Source organism: Electrona antarctica (genome assembly GCF_951216825.1).
Source record: "Electrona antarctica genome assembly, chromosome: 16".
Lineage (NCBI taxonomy): Eukaryota > Metazoa > Chordata > Actinopteri > Myctophiformes > Myctophidae > Electrona > Electrona antarctica.
In genome coordinates, this window is record NC_136797.1 from 14309772 (window position 1) to 14327821 (window position 18050).

An 18050-nucleotide genomic window follows, 5' to 3' on the forward strand; every position below is an offset into this window, starting at 1 on the left:
CCAGCTCCTAATCTGGGTCAGAGGAGTCGTTGGCCCGGGGGGAGGGCGAGGGGGGAGGGCGAGGGGGGAGGGCGAGGGCATCGTTTGAGAGAAACAGTAAGGAGGCAGGCAGTCCTGCTATCTGTCATAGTTATTTTTACTACAGGCAAAGACAGCAAGGGTGAAGATCTTCCAACCTGTAGACGCTAGGTGGAGACTATAATGTGTGTCTTCAGTTTTCCTGGTACAGTATAGCTGAAGGAATAAATGTGTTGTGTGTGTGTGTGTGTGTGTGTGTCTGTGTGTTGGGGGTCTTAAAAACTAGATAAAGTGCCCCTCGGGGCACAGGTCTCCACCAGGGCAGGTCAGGTTGTGGCCTCCTGGTGGCGCTATAATAGGCCAATGTGAAAAGGGTGCCATTTCTTCTTACGCCTTGGATGGCAATTGGATGATAAGATGATTTGAGGCAAAAATGTGTTTTGCAAAATCCACCTGTTGGTGGCGCTATAACAGGCCAATGTGAAAAGGGTGGGATATATTCCTCAGCCTAGTAGGAAAGTCCGTGAAAGATTTCACGTAAATTGCACGCTGCGTTCATGATTTGAGGCATTTTGTACCAAAAAATGTGTTTTGCAAAAATCCACCTGTTGGTGGCACTATAACAGGCCAATGTGAAAAGGGTGGGATATATTCCTCAGCCTAGTAGGAAAGTCTGTGAAAGATTTCACGTAAATTGCATTTACGTGAAATCATGATTTGAGGCTTTTTGTTCAAAACGGGCCAATCCTGCCAACAATGTTAGCCCACTAGGATGGAATATGAAATATGGGACAGATCCGGCTTGAACACATGACTATAGAGATTTGCGGGATTTTTGGACAGAATCTGGAGGAGTAATATCAAAAAATAGCAAAATTTGGCATCGACCGGGTTAACGGTGCCGGAGATTAGCACACACACACACGGACGGACGGACACACACACAAAGACGGAGTGCAAAACACACTCTCTCCCCATGCCTTCGGCCTGGTGGAGACAACAACAGAGACCTGTCACGTTGGCTGAAGGTTACCTGGTGAACGTGTGCTGGCCCGTGTTAAGGAGCGTTCTCTGGACTTGTAGGGGTAGCGCAGTGTGGTATCTAACAACTTGAAGCTTTCTTTCAGTGAATGGGACTGGTAGTACTCCACTAGCTCCTGTTATGTAGAAGAACAGACAAACACAACAAATGACAACAAACAATGAATAGAAATATCTGTTGACAAGCGATAGCACAATAGTGCATACAGTAACTACGGCTCTAACTAGACGAGCTCTTTCATAGAACAGGAGCATATTTGCATATTTGTGTGTACGACTAACTTATATATGAACAGTATGTACTGTATGTATGTATCGCTCTGAAAAGCAACTTTACCAGAAGACTCTCAAACTTCTTAGCCTCAGTGATGTGAATCCAGCTGTCTTTCTCAATGACTTTGATGTGCTTTACTTCGTCATTAAATCTGAAAAAAGAAAGACAGACAGCAGAGCACGATGACAACAAAGAAACCACCAGCAGAAGTCATCACAGACGCCGTAACAAGACATCACTGTACTGTATATGTGACAGCTACAATAATAAAGAGCTGTGTGTTGCGTCATTCTCTCTTTGGGATGTAGGCTACAACGTCTCCCACAGGAAAAACCCCACACCAGAAAACTGGATCAAACAAGCAATTACCGAGCAGTAATTAGGGTGGAGTTTAAAAGATACATCAATGGTTGACGAGATCGAGGCCTCCTGTGAGAATTTGGTTTTTCCCATGTGAGACAGATAAACGTCAGACGCGATGAGGAAATGTTACTGTTCTGTTCTGTTTTTGTTTATTGCTTTGAAATGTTGTATTATGTGTATCTCGACGACACTGCAAAGGAGGGTGACCTCAATGTCTTTCGAGAATAAATAAAGGCTTGAATGAAGAAAAAAAACCACCCCCGAGGGTTTGCTGCTGTCCTTGAGACACAGAAACACTCACTTGATGCTGATGGCAAACCTCTCTGCTTCAGCGGTCCTCTCTCTGATGAGGTAGGTGCCACTGCTGTGGGACTTTAAAAGATTGTCCGCCTGCTGGCGCTCCATGTTCCCAGCAAACCTGTGGAAGACAAAAAACACACCGTTTAAACATTGTAACGTCCTGTTAACAATATCAGTCTCACAGAACTTTGACGGAAGTCGTGATCTTCACAAAAAACACCATTAAAAGGAAAATTAATCGACCCACGCAAAATATTGTGGATGGGTTATTTTAATGAATGTCTTGGATTGAAACAAAAGATGGATTCATCAACTGTTAAATTTTGTCGCCAATTTAGACATTGGTAAAGAACGGGTAAGAACGGCTACTGAAAATGTCCTAGCAAAACTACAGGAAGAAAGTTGTGTTGTTTACATACAGGGCATGAATACCATGACATGATTGATCAATTTAGAATGAACTGTCTGCTGGAACTGAATGTCCCAGCAAGATTTAGAATGAACTTGAATGTCCCAGCAAGATTTAGAAAAACATGTCCATGCAGTCTCTTTACACTCCCAAAAGCTGCAAGTTCTCTACTTTCAGTTCTTTTAAATCAAACACTTTGTGTTGTTTGCTGCTGCCTGTTTTAATTAATTCCTCCTGCACTGACATTTCATTCTCTCTTTGTCTTGAACTCCCTTCTTTTTATTGTTGTATTATGCGTCTTAATGTCTCAATGCTCAAAGGACCACTTCAACACTTTTCAACCTATCTTCATATAATTGGTCCTCACTAATGTTAAATGTTATTCTGTCTTTATTCTATGTCTCATAGGAGATCTGTGGGCAATTCAGAAACCCGTCCACCAGTGACATCATTAGGCAGATTTTAAAACGATGGCTTCCATTTTCGCATTGCAACTTTTCAGGAATAGAAAGCCTGCCGTTTCTATTAGCTTGGATTCCCCATCGATGATGTCACTGGCAGACGGGTTTCTGAACTGCCCAGACACAGACTGAGTAGAAAAATAATTGTGCTATTTTATCATGATCATAAATGAGGACCAATTATATGAAGATAGGTTGAAAAGTGGTGAAGTGGTCCTTTAATGTGTCATGAAAAGAAGTTTGAATTGCCTCGTTGAAGTGTGTTAATAGTGTTAAACGTATTAAACTTGTCTTGCCTACGTATATCTTGCATGAGATTTGACGTAAATTGCAGATGAGGAATGCGTACTACTGCGTGGCATATCTTACCAGGGGTATCCATAGTAGTCTGTTTCCCTCGAGGTCTGCCGACTGGGGAAGGACTGCACGGGCTGTCACAAACAATCACGAGATGTCACAAACAGGTGCATTGTAAGCAGCCAGATCATTATGCATTTATGTGTCACACTGGCACTTAAGTGCAACGAAAGTGCCAGTATAAGGCTGTTGTTATTCCCTTTGATATGACAATGATATGTATTAGAATGCTTATGGGAGCTGTATTTACCTTGGGGTCCAAATAAGGCTTTACACACGAACTGGGGAAGAAGCCACTCTTCTGTGATAGGATCAATTTACCCTTTGAAGAGAAGTTTGTGGTGGATGTTAGTGTAGACTGAGCACACAATGAAATGTACCACAATGAAGGGTTTAACGTGATTATTGCAACGACAGTGATGTGGTAAGGAACGAGACGAAGTCGAGTTCCGCAAAATAGCGGTACAAATAGAGTACAAAATAGCATGTTAAAAACTGTCTCTAGTGCGAGTCAGTCAAATTACCACCAGAGTGACATCACTTGGTTAAATTTCCCAGAATTCCCACCACCCACTATACAGACATAGAACATTAAAAACAAGAATGTACACCACACAAAGATTGATGATGTCTTAACATGAGCCATGTTTCCTTTTAATAACATTGTGTACCTCCCAAAAAGGGGTGTCAGGGTCTCCCTTCAGCAGTTCAATGAAGTCTCCTGTTTGAAAGGCCAGAGGAGGCTTCCCTGGTGGTGCTGGCATGCCATGATAGTTCCTCACTGCCACCATCTTGGGACCTAGAAGAATAAAAAGGGTTATTTATTAGCTTGATGAAATAAATTCTCATACAATGAATAAAATGGGTTTCACTAAAAAGTCACACGAGAGGGGAGAAAATAAAGCAGAGAAACGATCATCATCGTGCATGTGGATGATTCCAATGTAAAAAAAAAAAAAGAGAAAAAAAACAGTGCAGTAAAACATAAGAGCATTTTATTATCATTTCATTATGGAGCAAATATGTATATATTCCTTTTCATTAGATTTCTAATATCTCGTACAAATCGCATTTATAGTAGTATAAATGCGCCACGTCTCCGTGTGTGCGTACGTGTGTGTACGGTTGTAATGCACGTAACTCGCAAACCGGTTGACCCACCGACTTCACATTCGACACACGCGATCCACACCCCCGCAGGGAGTGCAGTGCCCGGTGTAGAGTCGGTCGGACCCACGGTTCTCCAGAACCACCACAAAAGGTTCTGGTCAGGCTCTGTCAGTGGGCCTAATGAGGCCAACTCCTTTCACCTGGGCCAGGCTCTGCCAGTGGGCCTAATGAGGCCAACTCCTTTCACCTGTGCAATTTCCAGCCTCTCAGCCTCTGCCAGTGGGCCGAATTGATTGCCAAGTACACTTTTCACAGTCAGTTTGCGACAGGCACGTACAGGTCTAGTATTTTTAGCTCATCACCTGCCCCAGCAATACTACATTTTGTTTGGCATCTAGTCTGCTAGGTGGCAGCAGAGAGCTGCAGCAGAACCAACTCCACCCTACCCTAATATAAACAAACTTGTGTGACAGCTTGTGTCAGAGAACAGGCAGCCTCATCTCGAGCCATTTGGACTGTTCTGAAGAATCATGTTGATTCGGGCCCCAAACATACATGCTTTGTTGCTAATTTCCACAGCACTCAATCATCACACTTACCCGATGACATCCCCGGTTCCTATGAACAGGGAACAAGAAAATGCAATCAGTATATTAATAACTACTTGAACCCCAATATACATTGCTTTGAATCAACAATTAAAAAAATAGCCAATCTACAAGCCCACGATGCGTCGAGACCTTGAGGATCTGCTATTTCCGGCAAATGTTACCCAATTATTGCAAAACGTTCGACTATTTTGACTGAATTTTACCCTATTCTGACATGCCCAGAATAGGAGGCTAGGGTTCATGTGGCAAACATACGTTGTGTTTGCTTTCAGTCAACGGTCACACAAAACATAACACCTTTAAGACCGACCTGGACACTTGGCAAAACATAGTCATGTGAATGTGATCAATACATGAGGGCTGATGGCGCCGTTGGCGTTCAGTCACTGACAAAGGATGCACTCACCAGATCAAGAGGATCTGGAAAAGAAGACAAAGGGGACACAGGCTGTCAGAGAAGCATCTGCATGGATCTAATTATCACTCGAGCACAATAGGAAAGTCTGGGGTGTTAAGATCTCAAATGTAGGGAACACCTACTGATTTTGCAGATGGTGATGACTTCCAGACACTCTTTGTGTGCTCCTGTCCCACAGCGCGAGCAGTAATAACCCTGATAGAAGATCCCTCTAGCGGACACACAGATGCACACGTGTAAACATAATTATAGAAAGAATATACATATTGTCACTGCTGGGGAGAAACCTTTTAACTGCATATTCTACATTTTGGTGTTTTTTTAAAAAAAATAAATGAAATGCCCTGCTTGATCATAATATTACAACATCACACAAAAGTAGTAAAAGTAGCAGATATACAAGCTGGAAACTCGAAGGTTTCGAGCTTGTAGATTTTTTAATTTGAATCCTGAAAAGCGACAGCTTTGGACATGAGGGGTTTATACTATGAATCAGGAAAACATGAGGTGCCTCGATCACACCGTAGCACAATTTGTTACGTGTTTTCATTGAGCCTAATAATCACCCACAGTCACACAGTAGTACCGTGAGTATGTGCATATATATATACAGTGTACGCGAACATGTGTGAACGCGCAAAAAACACCACAAACAAGCATACAGGCAAAAAAACACAACACGAGTCAGGGAACCATGAGCCGCACATAATGCCGTACAGTATGTTTACTGTAACTACAAGACAAAAGGGAACACCCTGCTTAGGTTACACGGTCCCACTGCTACCTACATTAATTTCCTCTCAACCTTTGAAGATCACAGAGGCGTCCCAGTTCACTGTTTCTCAACCGGTGGCTGTAGGACCACTAGTGGTTCATGGCTTTATTACAGGTGGTCCATTGTATATTGTATCAAAAATATGCTTAGATAATATTTCATAGGTCCATTAAATTTAAGAACTATTTTGAACAAATACGGCAGGTGTAGTGTGGGGGGAAAAAATAAATAAATACAATACATATAAATATATAAGGGCCTGATGCGGGGTCAAACCACAAGCAGATCTACAAGTTCACAAAGAGCTGTGCTGCAGCATGTTGTGAGCTTGTAGATCGGCGACGTGCAACCAAGTACAAATATCATATAAATACAAGAGAGTGTGTTATGCCTTCTTTATACACTAAATACATACTATTATTGTTGTGGGGAGGTTTAGAACCACTTCGATTAAACCCACATAAAGTAGGCGGCTATCATTACAATACATTTTTGTTATGTATACTTCACCCCTGCATGCTTTCTGCACCGCCATGTCTAATAGAAAATTGCCATATATCACAGTGGAATCACTAGGGCTGCAGCTGTGATTAGCTGACTGGTCTCTGCTTCCACTATAGGACTGTGAATTTAGGTCAGCCATGCCATGACGTTTGTGGGTCAATACGGTATGCAGAATCGAGTTTATCCAGCTAACTGTACTAGTGGTCAACGTGGAGATTCAGTAGCGTGGGTCACAGTGGGCTGATATCTACCACACTTAAGAGGAATTACTGATTACTGAATTACTGGGCATTTGATAATAAGATGTTATATTTGACACTGAAGTTGCTAAAAGTAATTTATCCCAATGTTGTTCTTTTTTATTTCAAGCACCTGGAGCTGATTGTGTATCATTTATAAAGTCTGTCATTATGATTGAAATTCGGGGGGAAATATTGTGATATATTACATAAGACACATCAGCATATAAAGGTGTATTTTCATTGCAACTGATTCAGCTATTTGATGTATAGGTCTGCATGCGAGATTTAACTAGAAAAGTGAGCTCCTTAGAGCGCAGGTGTCCGCCAGGCCGGGTTGCCTACCCAGGGCTTCCAAACTTTGGAAGTCAGTCATAGCCAGTTGGAATGGAATATGAGTGTGTGAGTTTAGGGAGAAAAAAAAATAGAAACGCAGATAGAAACACAAGATAGAAAATCTTATCATGCGGAAATGGGCTTCGCCTTTTTTGAGTGGTGCAAAACTGCAAACCACTCCAATAACCAGATTTGTCTGTATCTATGTGTCTATGTATGTGTGTACCTGTACGTGGGGCCACGTACAGGTGAGCATGGTTACTATGGTCACTGACATTACGTCAGACCACAGCTGATCAGGCTATATAAGACCTTGCACCACTCAGTTCACACGGGTGTGATTTTTTTACTGTATGACCTACAGTACAAAAAAATAAGTAAATGTAAATGTACTGTATATGCAACAATGTGGAGTGGCCTTTTATAGCGCCACCATGAGGCCGATTCGAAGAAATTGAGGCAGAGTTTCATGCCGATCAGTCCAGATCGGAGTTCAGCTGCTCACAGTCATACGGACGAACAGACGGACGGACGGACGGACGCATGCACGCACGCACAGGAGCGAAAATAATAGTGGACACAATAAGGTCCTCAATTAAATCTTTCTATGCATGTTCATCTATTATTATGATAATGATTTATGCATATTTTGACACGTCTGTTTTGACACCACTTAAAGGACCACTTCACCACTTTTCAACTTCTCTTCCTATAATTGGTCCTAACTAATGTTCATGATAAAATACCACAATTTTTTCCTACTCAGTCTGTGTCTCCTAGGAAGGCTGTGGGCAGTTCAGAAATGATGTCCACCAGTGACATCATCGATGGTGAATCCAAGCTAATAGAAACGGCAGGCTTTCTTTTCCTGAAAAGTTGCAATGCAAAAGTTGAAGCCATCGTTCTCACGATAATACAAATCTAAATATATTTTAAAACAAATCTTGTTTAAAAAAAGAATCTGCCTAATGATGATGTCACTGGTGGACGGGTGTCCGAACTGCCCAAAGCCCTCCTATGAGACACAGACTGAGTAGGACAAAATGGTGGTGTTTTATCATGAACATTAGTGAGGACCAATTATAGGAAGAGATGTTGAAAAGTGGTGAAGTGGTCCTTTAAGTGGTGTGTAAAAATGAACACTGGAGTCAAGGCGGATCATTACTGTACCTCAGTAGCATCTTGCAGGCTCGACAGTTGGTGTTCTTATCAAACGTATGCATCTGGAAATTGTGCTGATTGGCCGTGGCTCTCTCAGGTTTGCTGTTGGACCTTGGTGATTGCAGGACATAATAATCAATAATCATCAATGAAATTGAACTGACTGGCCAGAGATAGCCGACTGTAAAATTAGATACGATTAAACATACTTCATCCATGAGCAGCCAGTTAAATACATACGTACAGAGTACATATAACATAGCAATAACACTATTTTACATAATGATTGACACATTTTCCAGACAATATAGACAATACAATACAGCAAATTTCGATTAAGTACTATAGTGTACAGGTACGGTATGTACAAATAAAAACAGAGAAGAGAATATGCAGAAAGATGTACCTGTGTGCAAGCATAGTTGTAATGTATAGCCTCTGTTCCCTAGTTATAATGTCGTCAGAAAACGTGCGCTCTCTGCCTCCCGATACTCACTAACTTCAATGTAGTGTAATCTCAATTAAGAGTTTTATAATAATAACTGCATTGCACAACCAATCCTGATACTTTAGGCCAGTGCCCTACAGTATCGGGATGGGAAATATTTGTTTTCTAAGCACTAGGTGAAGGTTTGTCTGCAGGCATTTAATCTACTGGAGTTCTTTCTAGTCACTACACTGAATTCAGATGCCACCAGACATAACAGTCCAGTGTTGTTTTTGGCAGAACATTTTGATTTTAGTTTTAGTCGTATAGTCTCTTGAATAGTTTTAATTTAGTTTCAATCACATTTTAGTCACCTGGAATGTCTTAGTGTTAAGAGTCTAGTTTTAGTCGACTACATGTCATAAGATTTTAGTTGACTAAATCTGCAGTTTATTTAGTCGACTAAAATGTGTTTTGGCGGGCCTTGATGCCGTCGAAATTTTACACTTGTTGAAAATAACAGATCTACAAGCTCACAGCTTGTAGATCTGCTATTTTCAGCATGCAACCAAGTGTAAAAATAAATAAAAAATTAAATGTTTTTTGTGGCTTTCGCCTTTATTTTTATATATTTTTTATGGAGGGACAGAGAGTAGGCTGACAGGAAATGGGGAGAGAGATGGGGGGGGGGGGGGGGGGTGAGACATGCACCTCCCTTCCTAACATTAGTCTAGTTTATTTGTTGACAAAATTGTCAGTATATTTAGTCTTAGTTTCAGTCATCGTAGCTTAGTTTTCATGTAGTTTCCATTTCGTTTTCGTCAGTGAAAAAAGGTAGCCGACGAACGTGGGACTGCACTGTTACCAGTCAAACGGTGCTGATGGTGGGCGTGTCAACAGCACTCACATGGCCATCTCAAACTGCTCCATCCACTTCCTCTTGGTGTCTTCGGTTTTGCAAAAGAACTGAAAGCCTTGCTTCCCTTGCAGGTGTATCAGGTAGAAGCCGTACGACCACTGGCGAGAACAGATTGAGTGAGCAACGAATGGCAGACAAGAGAGACACATGGCAATGGGAACAAAACAAGAGACAAAAAAATTAAGGTCTGTGACGTCTGTGACAGAAATAGCCATTTGTATCGCATGTAGCTAGCCTATTTGACACATTTTTATATTTTCTAAATTCCTTCAGTATTACAAGATAAACTCTGCGTGCTTTAGCAATGCAATCTGCCCAAAAGCTGGAGCGGGAATCCCACAGCCAGTGGGTGGACATGCGAATCACAGCATGACACCCAAAACACAACACAACTGCCAGCACTATAAAGGCTGCTATGAGAAGGATGAGTCAAAATAAGGGGGTCAATTTCAGCTTACCATTTTTCCACTCGACTGGTAAGCATGCAAAAAAAAGACACCAGAGAGGAGACCCAGTTACACCATGCAACATGAAACACATGCAGATTCAAAACCAAACAAAGCCAATGTTAGATTGGTTGGCGGAATGCACTGCGATTGGTCGGTCGGTATGTTTGTATGAATCATAAATGACCGTCGTCACATTTACATGGTCTTTAAAAGCATGAGAGACAAGCACAGTGCATATCAGACGCTGCAATGCATTACTGATGACTAAGGTCCGTATCTGAAATTGCCATCATCCAACACACTCCTTCAAGTCAAGGACACCATTTATAATGACTATATGCAGGATAATTCATGACCTATAATGATTACAGAATGCCTACTACAATAAAAAGTGGCGTGTGCGCGTGCGTGTGTGAGTGTGTGTGTGTGTGTGTGCGCGTCCAAGCTGGGGGTCTTACCTTTTTCATGTCTCTGTTGTTCATGGGGTCGTCGGACATTTTATACGACTGCAGTTCTATGATCTCTTTAAGCTCATAGCTGTAGCCTTTCCTCTTGCAGACAATGACGACTTTGTCAAACAGGAATATATACCTATAGACATAACGTGAGCAGACATTAATGTTTTATTTTATTCTATCTCCAGTAGTTTTCGACCAGACGACAGCAGAGAACGTTCCAACCCATGACAGACCGTCACTTCTCTTTCCTTGATGTTGCAGCTAATATAAAGTAATAACTTTACATCATGTAAAAATTCAATAATCTGCATATAACGTAAGAAAATGTTGATTGCATGACTAATATAAAATTTTGCACATAATCTAGAACCCCGGGAGCAGTATGGGTTAGCGCCCCAGCCTGCATCCTCCGTGAGGAGGAAGCCCAAAAACCTTCGATGAGGCCTTTAGGAGGGCCATTCGAGCCGCAAGTGGAGCCTGCAGTACTACCGCTGCCCAGCGGTGGAGCCTGCAGAACCATTGCGGCTCAAGAATCCACCACTCCTTAATGAAGTGTCTGGTGCTGGGAGTCTGGTGCAACACACAGGTCCTCACGGTACTCCTGGTGAGAGCAGGAGTGGACCTGGTGAGACGTAGGAGGGGCCCGGACAGGAGGCAACCCACAGAGCCTAGTCCCTCCACATGCCAGAATTGTACCTCTCAGTCCCGGCGGAGTGGTTCCAACGGATTGTGCGGCCCTGTCTATCCCTAGTGGGTCTGATCGAGGGTAGCTACGGTACTGGGACGTAAGTCGGGACTTGATCACCCCGGCTGGGTCACCCGAGTGAGGGGTATGATCTTCGCGAGACCCGAAACCCTGATGACCTTGGGATACATCACTAAGGTCCCAGTTGCATCCATGCAATGTATTTTTGTTTTTTTTAGAAAATGTATAAGGTTATTATATTTGTTTGTTTCAGGATTTCTTTCCACTATTAATGTCATAACTTGCGGACTGAGAGACGGAGCCTGAGAGCGGCTGAGCGCAAATGGAGAAAGGGCAACCTCCCGGAGGACCTTCTCACCTTCCAATCTCTCATTTCTACTTTTTCCTCCTCTCTATCAGCTGCTAAAGCTGCTTTTTTCTGCACTAAAATTCAGGCTTCTGCTTCCAACCCTAAAAAACTCTTTGAAACTTTCTCCTCTCTCCTACAACCACCACCCCCTCCTCCCTCCTCGTCCCTCCTCCCTGACGATTTCGCCAACTTCTTTGACAAGAAGGTGAACGATATCCGATCCTCCTTCCCTCCTCCCCCGGCTGGTGCCCTGCGCACTGCCCACACCCGTCTGCCTGCCACCCCCCCCTCTCTACCTTCATCTACTCCTCTTCCCCCCCCCATCCCCTCTCTATCCCACTTCTCTCCCCTCTCCCCTAACGAGGTCCTTCTCCTTGTTACCTCTAGTCGCCCCACCTCATGCTCTCTGGACCCGGTCCCATCCACTCTGTTGCAGTCTATTGCACCTGAACTTCTTCCCTTCTTAACCCACCTTATTAACACCTCTCTGACATCTGGCTACTTTCCCTCTACTTTCAAGACTGCCAGAGTCACCCCCCTCCTGAAGAAACCGACACTTGACCCCTCTGAGATCAAGAACTACAGACCGGTTTCCCTTCTATCCTTCCTATCTAAAACTCTCGAACGTGCTGTCTTTAAACAACTGTCCTCCTATCTCCACCAGAACAACCTCCTGGACTCCAACCAGTCTGGTTTCAAAGTGGGTCACTCGACAGAGACTGCCCTGCTGGCAGTGACGGAGTCGCTCCATGCCGCTAGAGCGAACTCTCTCTCCTCCGTCCTGATACTCCTGGACCTGTCTGCAGCGTTCGACACGGTGAACCATCAGATCCTCCTCTCCACCCTCGAGGGGATGGGTGTCTCAGGCTCTGCACTCTCCCTGTTTGCATCATACCTGACGGGTCGCTCCTACCAGGTGATGCTGAGAGGGTCTGTGTCAGAACCACACAGGCTCACAACTGGGGTTCCCCAAGGCTCGGTTCTGGGTCCTCTTCTTTTCTCTCTCTACACTACATCTCTGGGTGCTGTCATCCACTCCCATGGCTTTTCCTACCACTGCTATGCCGATGACACCCAGCTGATCCTCTCATTCCCCCCCTCTGATACCCAAGTGGAGGCACGCATTGCTGCTTGTCTGGCTGACATCTCGGCGTGGATGTCGACAAACCACCTGAAGCTCAACCTGGACAAGACCGAGCTGATGTTCCTCCCGGGGAAGGGCTGTCCGCACCGAGACATGGCCATCACCATTGATAATGCTGTGGTGACCTCAACTCGGACTGCGAAAAATCTGGGTGTGACCCTGGACGATCAACTGACGTTCTCGGCAAACATCGCATCAGTGACAAGGTCCTGCAGATTCCTCCTCTACAACATCAGGAGGATTCGCCCCTTCCTCACGGAGAAGGCAGCCCAGGTGCTCATCCAGGCTCTCGTCATCTCCCGCCTGGACTACTGCAACTCCCTCCTTGCTGGTGCTCCGGCATCTGCCATCAGACCTCTGGAGCTTGTTCAGAAAGCTGCGGCTCGTCTGGTGTTCAACCGCCCCAAGTTCTCCCACACAACCATCCTTCTCCGTTCTCTACACTGGCTCCCCGTAGCGGCCCGCATCCAGTTCAAAACCCTGGTGTTAGCCTATAGGGCAGTGAAAGGAACAGCTCCTTCCTATCTCCGGGCTATGGTCGATGCCTACACCCCTGCCCGACCACTTCGGTCTGCCACCTCGGGGCGACTGATTGCCTCGTCACTCAAGGGTCCTTCTGGCCGATCCACACGGTCACGACTCTTTTCTGTTCTGGCCCCACAGTGGTGGAATGAACTCCCCACTGATGTTAGGACAGCAGAGTCACTGCCCATATTTCGCCGCAGGTTGAAAACCCACCTCTTCAGGAAACACTACCCTTCCTCTCTGCCTGACCTACTTGTTGTTAACTAGTTGTACGAACGCTTGTTTTCTATTGTTGTATTGTTTATTGGATCTTGTTTAGTCGATACACTTAATTGTTTTAGCTCATGCTCATTTGATTTAGCTATTTTGTCTCATCTGGTTAAGGAAATAGGTAGCTGATATATTGCACTTTTACCTTAGCGCTAGGTATACTCTTGGTTGCTTGTTTTTGCAGAAAATGCACTAAAAACTTCTGGTGATTAGTAGTTTTTGTTCCCTACCTATGTTGAATACACTTATTGTAAGTCGCTTTGGATAAAAGCGTCTGCTAAATGACTGTAATGTAATGTAATAACTTGCCATGAAAAGTACCAGTAGTTATGGCTGAAATCACACATTTAAAAAATGTGTTCACCCGAGTCTCCCAATACATCTCTTTACTTCTTGCTAAATAAAAAAGTGTATACATTTAAAACAATGCATCTAACATTATCAAACATTGATTTATTTTGAGCAATATGTCTAATGTCATTATTAGACATTATTATTACATTATTGTGATGCATTCTGAGCATGCAGATATGCTATTTCTGGCAAAGAGATTTGGTGTAGAAGGAAACAATGAATTGGACCAAGAACAGACTATATAGAGAGAGGTATAGAGAGGGTTTAAGTGGTTCACTTTACAGAAGAACTCACCTGTCCTGCTTTGTTCGGTTGACAATAGAGGAGACCTTGATCTCTCCGTCTATCTTTGGCCTGCCATACTCCTCCAGTTTCACCTGCTGGTTAGGCCATAAAAACATACTCCATAAAAACATACTCCTCCAGTTTCACCTGCTGGTTAGGCCATAAAAACATACTCCATAAAAACATACTCCTCCAGTTTCACCTGCTGGTTAGGCCATAAAAACATACTCCATAAAAACATACTCCTCCAGTTTCACCTGCTGGTTAGGCCATAAAAACATACTCCATAAAAACATACTCCTCCAGTTTCACCTGCTGGTTAGGCCATAAAAACATACGAGGGTCAATTCACCCATACGAGGGTCAATTCACTGCAATAGAGGGTATGCGCGTGACATCATCATCAAACCAGGAAGTTATGCAGGAACGCCTACTGAGTGGCAAAAAACTACTTTCTGGCCTTGACAGCCCATACATCCACACAGAAAAGTCATATCTGATTGCATTAAACAACATTAAACGATGTTAAACTCACTTTGCCTGTTGCTTTGCCACTCGATTTGCCACTCGATGTGCCATTCACTTTAAGCATGCGCATACCCTCTATATAGATCAGCTCCACATGCATTATCCACCATGAGTAATCTATAGTTTCCTCTTGGAATGTGTGTTAAATGGTAAATGGTGCATTTATATAGCGCCATTAATCCAAGGCACTTTACATAGATTGTGCATCAATTCACCCATTCACACATTCATACACCGATGACAGAGGAAACCATGCAAGGTACCAACCAGCACATCAGGAGCAATTAGGGGTTCAGTGTCTTGCACTTCGACACTAACTCTGGGGGAGCCCGGGTTCGAGCTGGCAACCTTGCGGTTACCATCCAGCCACTCTACCCCTGAGCCACCACCGCCCCACCATGTTCTACAATGTCCTTAACTATTTTGTAATCTTCTTAATGTATTTTTATTTTGTTCACAGTTGTCTAGGCTCCAAAAGTACAATCACTTCACTTCACCTGCAATGTAAGGGCATGTGACAAAATGCATTAATGCACGCGGTCGGTCGCTCGTCCACGTGAATGCCCAGGTTTCAGGACAAACGGCAAGAAAAATTCATTGCTTGTCAACTTTTCGATCAGTTCAGATCTTCATCCGCCAGTGTGCAGAATTTATTTTTCTGTTCATTGGACAATAGAAACCTTCAACCCATTATGTTCATATTCTTTATCAATGGTCAGCATCACCAAGGGACATCCCGTGGGTCCTCTGCCCTGTATGATGTATTGCCAAAGAAAACTCTTTGAATGAATAGCCTTGAATAAACTGCTTCTGAATCAGATTTATTCTCACTTTAAAGTGAAACTATGAGTAATGTAAACAAAACCAACGGACGGCTACACAGAGAAGTCGGAAATCCTCTGGCAGTCCGTGGCACAATGGAGAGCCAATATATATAATGAATACATTTCTTTAAAAGAATAAACGTTGCTTGGAGTGAATGTATTCAGTCTGCTGGTTGGCCAGGCAGTCCTCAACCCAGAGTTTGAGAGAGAGAGAGAGCGAGAGCGAGAGCGAGAGCGAGAGCGAGAGCGAGAGCGAGAGCGAGAGCGAGAGCGAGAGACAGACAGACAGACAGACAGACAGACAGACAGACAGACAGACAGACAGAAACAATACTCTAAGCCAGTGGTTCTCAACCTTTTTAATTTCAAGGACCCTCAGTTTGATATGCATTCGGCACGGAGGCCCATTTGATAAGATCAAGAGTGTAGAAATGGAACCAAATGGACCTGTAATGTCCCATTTGGTTCCATCTGTACACTCTTCAGAATTATAGGTCCATTTGGTTCAAAACTATTATAAATCATTTAGCCGTGGATCCCGCTGGAACGGGGGGGGGGGGGGGGGGGGGGGGGGGGTCACCCGGAAGCACTGACCTCTGCATTATTTACGTTACAGAACATGCTGCTATGTGATTCCTTTCACACGGCCTTGTGACAATGGTTGTGCTTTGTCAGGGATATAATTAGAAGACAAGGAAAGCATTTTAAAAATGTGCTCCCACTGGCCGGGGGGGCTGCAGATAGACAACAAATGAACTGGCCTTGACAGAGAGGGGTGAATTGAGGGGGAGAGAGAGAGAGAGGCAGACAGAAACAGAAAGAGCATTGGGGGGGGGGGGTTCGGACGGAAGAAACTGAAGGTTCCCAGTTCGATCCAGGGCTCCCCCCAGAGTTAGTGTCAAAGTAACCTTGAGCAAGACACTGAACAACGCCTAATTGCTCCCGATGAGCAGGTTGGTGCCTTGCATGGTTTCCTTTACTTCGCTGTCGGTCTGTGGCTGTGTGTGTGGCTGTGTGTGTGTGTGTGTGTGTGTGTGTGTGTGTGTGCGCGCGTGTGAATGGAATGCACATTGTAAAGTGTTGGATAAAAGCCACTATATAAACTAACCATTTATAAAGAGACAGGCAGGCGGACTGTAATAGAGTCCCATGAGGTGACGTAAGGTAAAGGAAACTAGTTTCTACCATCCACCCAACGTGTCTGTTCATGCTCTGGAAGACTGTGTGATTTACAGTATTAGATACATGATGACTGCAGAAAACTGGCACAGGAACATGACGCAAGATAGAAACTGTGGGGACATTTTAAATTCCACATTGGTGGTGATACCGTATATTAAACCCATTTCCAACCTTATCGTCATATTATTGGTCCTCATTAATGCTCACTATAAGATTGCGCCATATGGCACAATTTCTGTCTACTCACATTGTGTCTCATTGGCGTCAGCAGCTGCCGTAGTGCAAAATGCTAAATGCCCCTCCAATGCATGGCTTTTGAAGATTACGTCATATGACAGCCAAGTCTATGGGATTCTTAATGTTTGTTTAGAGCAGTTAAGTAAAAAATTGTTTGCTAGCCAAGTCTAATGTTTGTTTAGAGCACTACATGATGACGTACACGAGTGTGATTTTTTTCCCTTGTGAACGCCGGTTGCAAGTGGTTAATGGTGACAACGGACTTAAGCAACATTATTGCAAACGTTCCATTAGGCCTAAAATGTAACAACACAAATCCTGTATGTGTTGGATGCTGTGGTTGGTTGAGGAGAGGTCACATGACTTCACACGACAGCACTTACGAGGTTCTCAATGCAGTTTTGGAATTCGCTAATTTTCTTCAGTGTCTCGTTGTCCCTCTTCACCTCATTGATGTACATGGCCAGGTCCTGGAAGAGAGAGAGAGAGAGAGAGAGAGGGAGAGGGGGGGGGGGGGGGGGTTACCAATACCATCCAACTGTAAATCATTCTGACATCTGTCATATCATGACAGATTCACTTGGAGCTAAAACACTTTCTATAGCTTTGGCCTGGAGCACTGCGGAGCACGAGTGCGTGCGCGCGCACACACACACACACACACACACACACTAACCTGCATAGCCTCCAAAGACTCCTTGAGTTGTTGTCTCTCCGGTCGGTCAGTTGAGTGACTTAAAAGTTCCTGAGGAGGAAAAGAAATGCAATGTCATGTTATGAATTATGATGATGTATTTATCTTGTGTATGCCCGGCCTACATTATTGGCTCCCTTCATTTAAGAAATATCTCTGGGTCAAAAAAGAAGAAGCTTTAAGATTGGGTGATTTTAAGTAAATGTTAAAATACACAATGCAATAAAGTCGACCTCAACTGATCTCAACAGTGATCACTTAAACAGAACAACGATCTTCGTGCCTTTTACATTTTTTTATATTCAGGGCAATTATATGAAAA

At 43.8% G+C, this 18050-nt stretch overlaps 1 protein-coding gene across 3 annotated transcripts in view; it reads right to left on the reverse strand.

Annotated features, from left to right (window-relative positions):
- vav2 (vav 2 guanine nucleotide exchange factor) overlaps window positions 1-18050 on the reverse strand; it is a 328109-nt gene that overhangs the window by 9045 nt on the left and 301014 nt on the right. For 2 of the 3 annotated variants that reach the window (XM_079524520.1, XM_079524521.1), the window contains 16 exons: window positions 17711-17779; window positions 17418-17504; window positions 14273-14358; window positions 10631-10763; window positions 10182-10196; window positions 9712-9821; window positions 8387-8488; window positions 5485-5573; window positions 5351-5364; window positions 4933-4951; window positions 3895-4022; window positions 3474-3545; window positions 3236-3297; window positions 1998-2114; window positions 1397-1484; window positions 1052-1175 (listed from right to left, as the gene is read on the reverse strand). In XM_079524520.1, the coding sequence (XP_079380646.1) occupies window positions 1052-1175; window positions 1397-1484; window positions 1998-2114; window positions 3236-3297; window positions 3474-3545; window positions 3895-4022; window positions 4933-4951; window positions 5351-5364; window positions 5485-5573; window positions 8387-8488; window positions 9712-9821; window positions 10182-10196; window positions 10631-10763; window positions 14273-14358; window positions 17418-17504; window positions 17711-17779 (1315 nt within the window). The remainder of the gene's footprint in view (window positions 1-1051; window positions 1176-1396; window positions 1485-1997; window positions 2115-3235; window positions 3298-3473; window positions 3546-3894; window positions 4023-4932; window positions 4952-5350; window positions 5365-5484; window positions 5574-8386; window positions 8489-9711; window positions 9822-10181; window positions 10197-10630; window positions 10764-14272; window positions 14359-17417; window positions 17505-17710; window positions 17780-18050) is intronic. The other variant, XM_079524522.1, reaches the window with a different exon arrangement.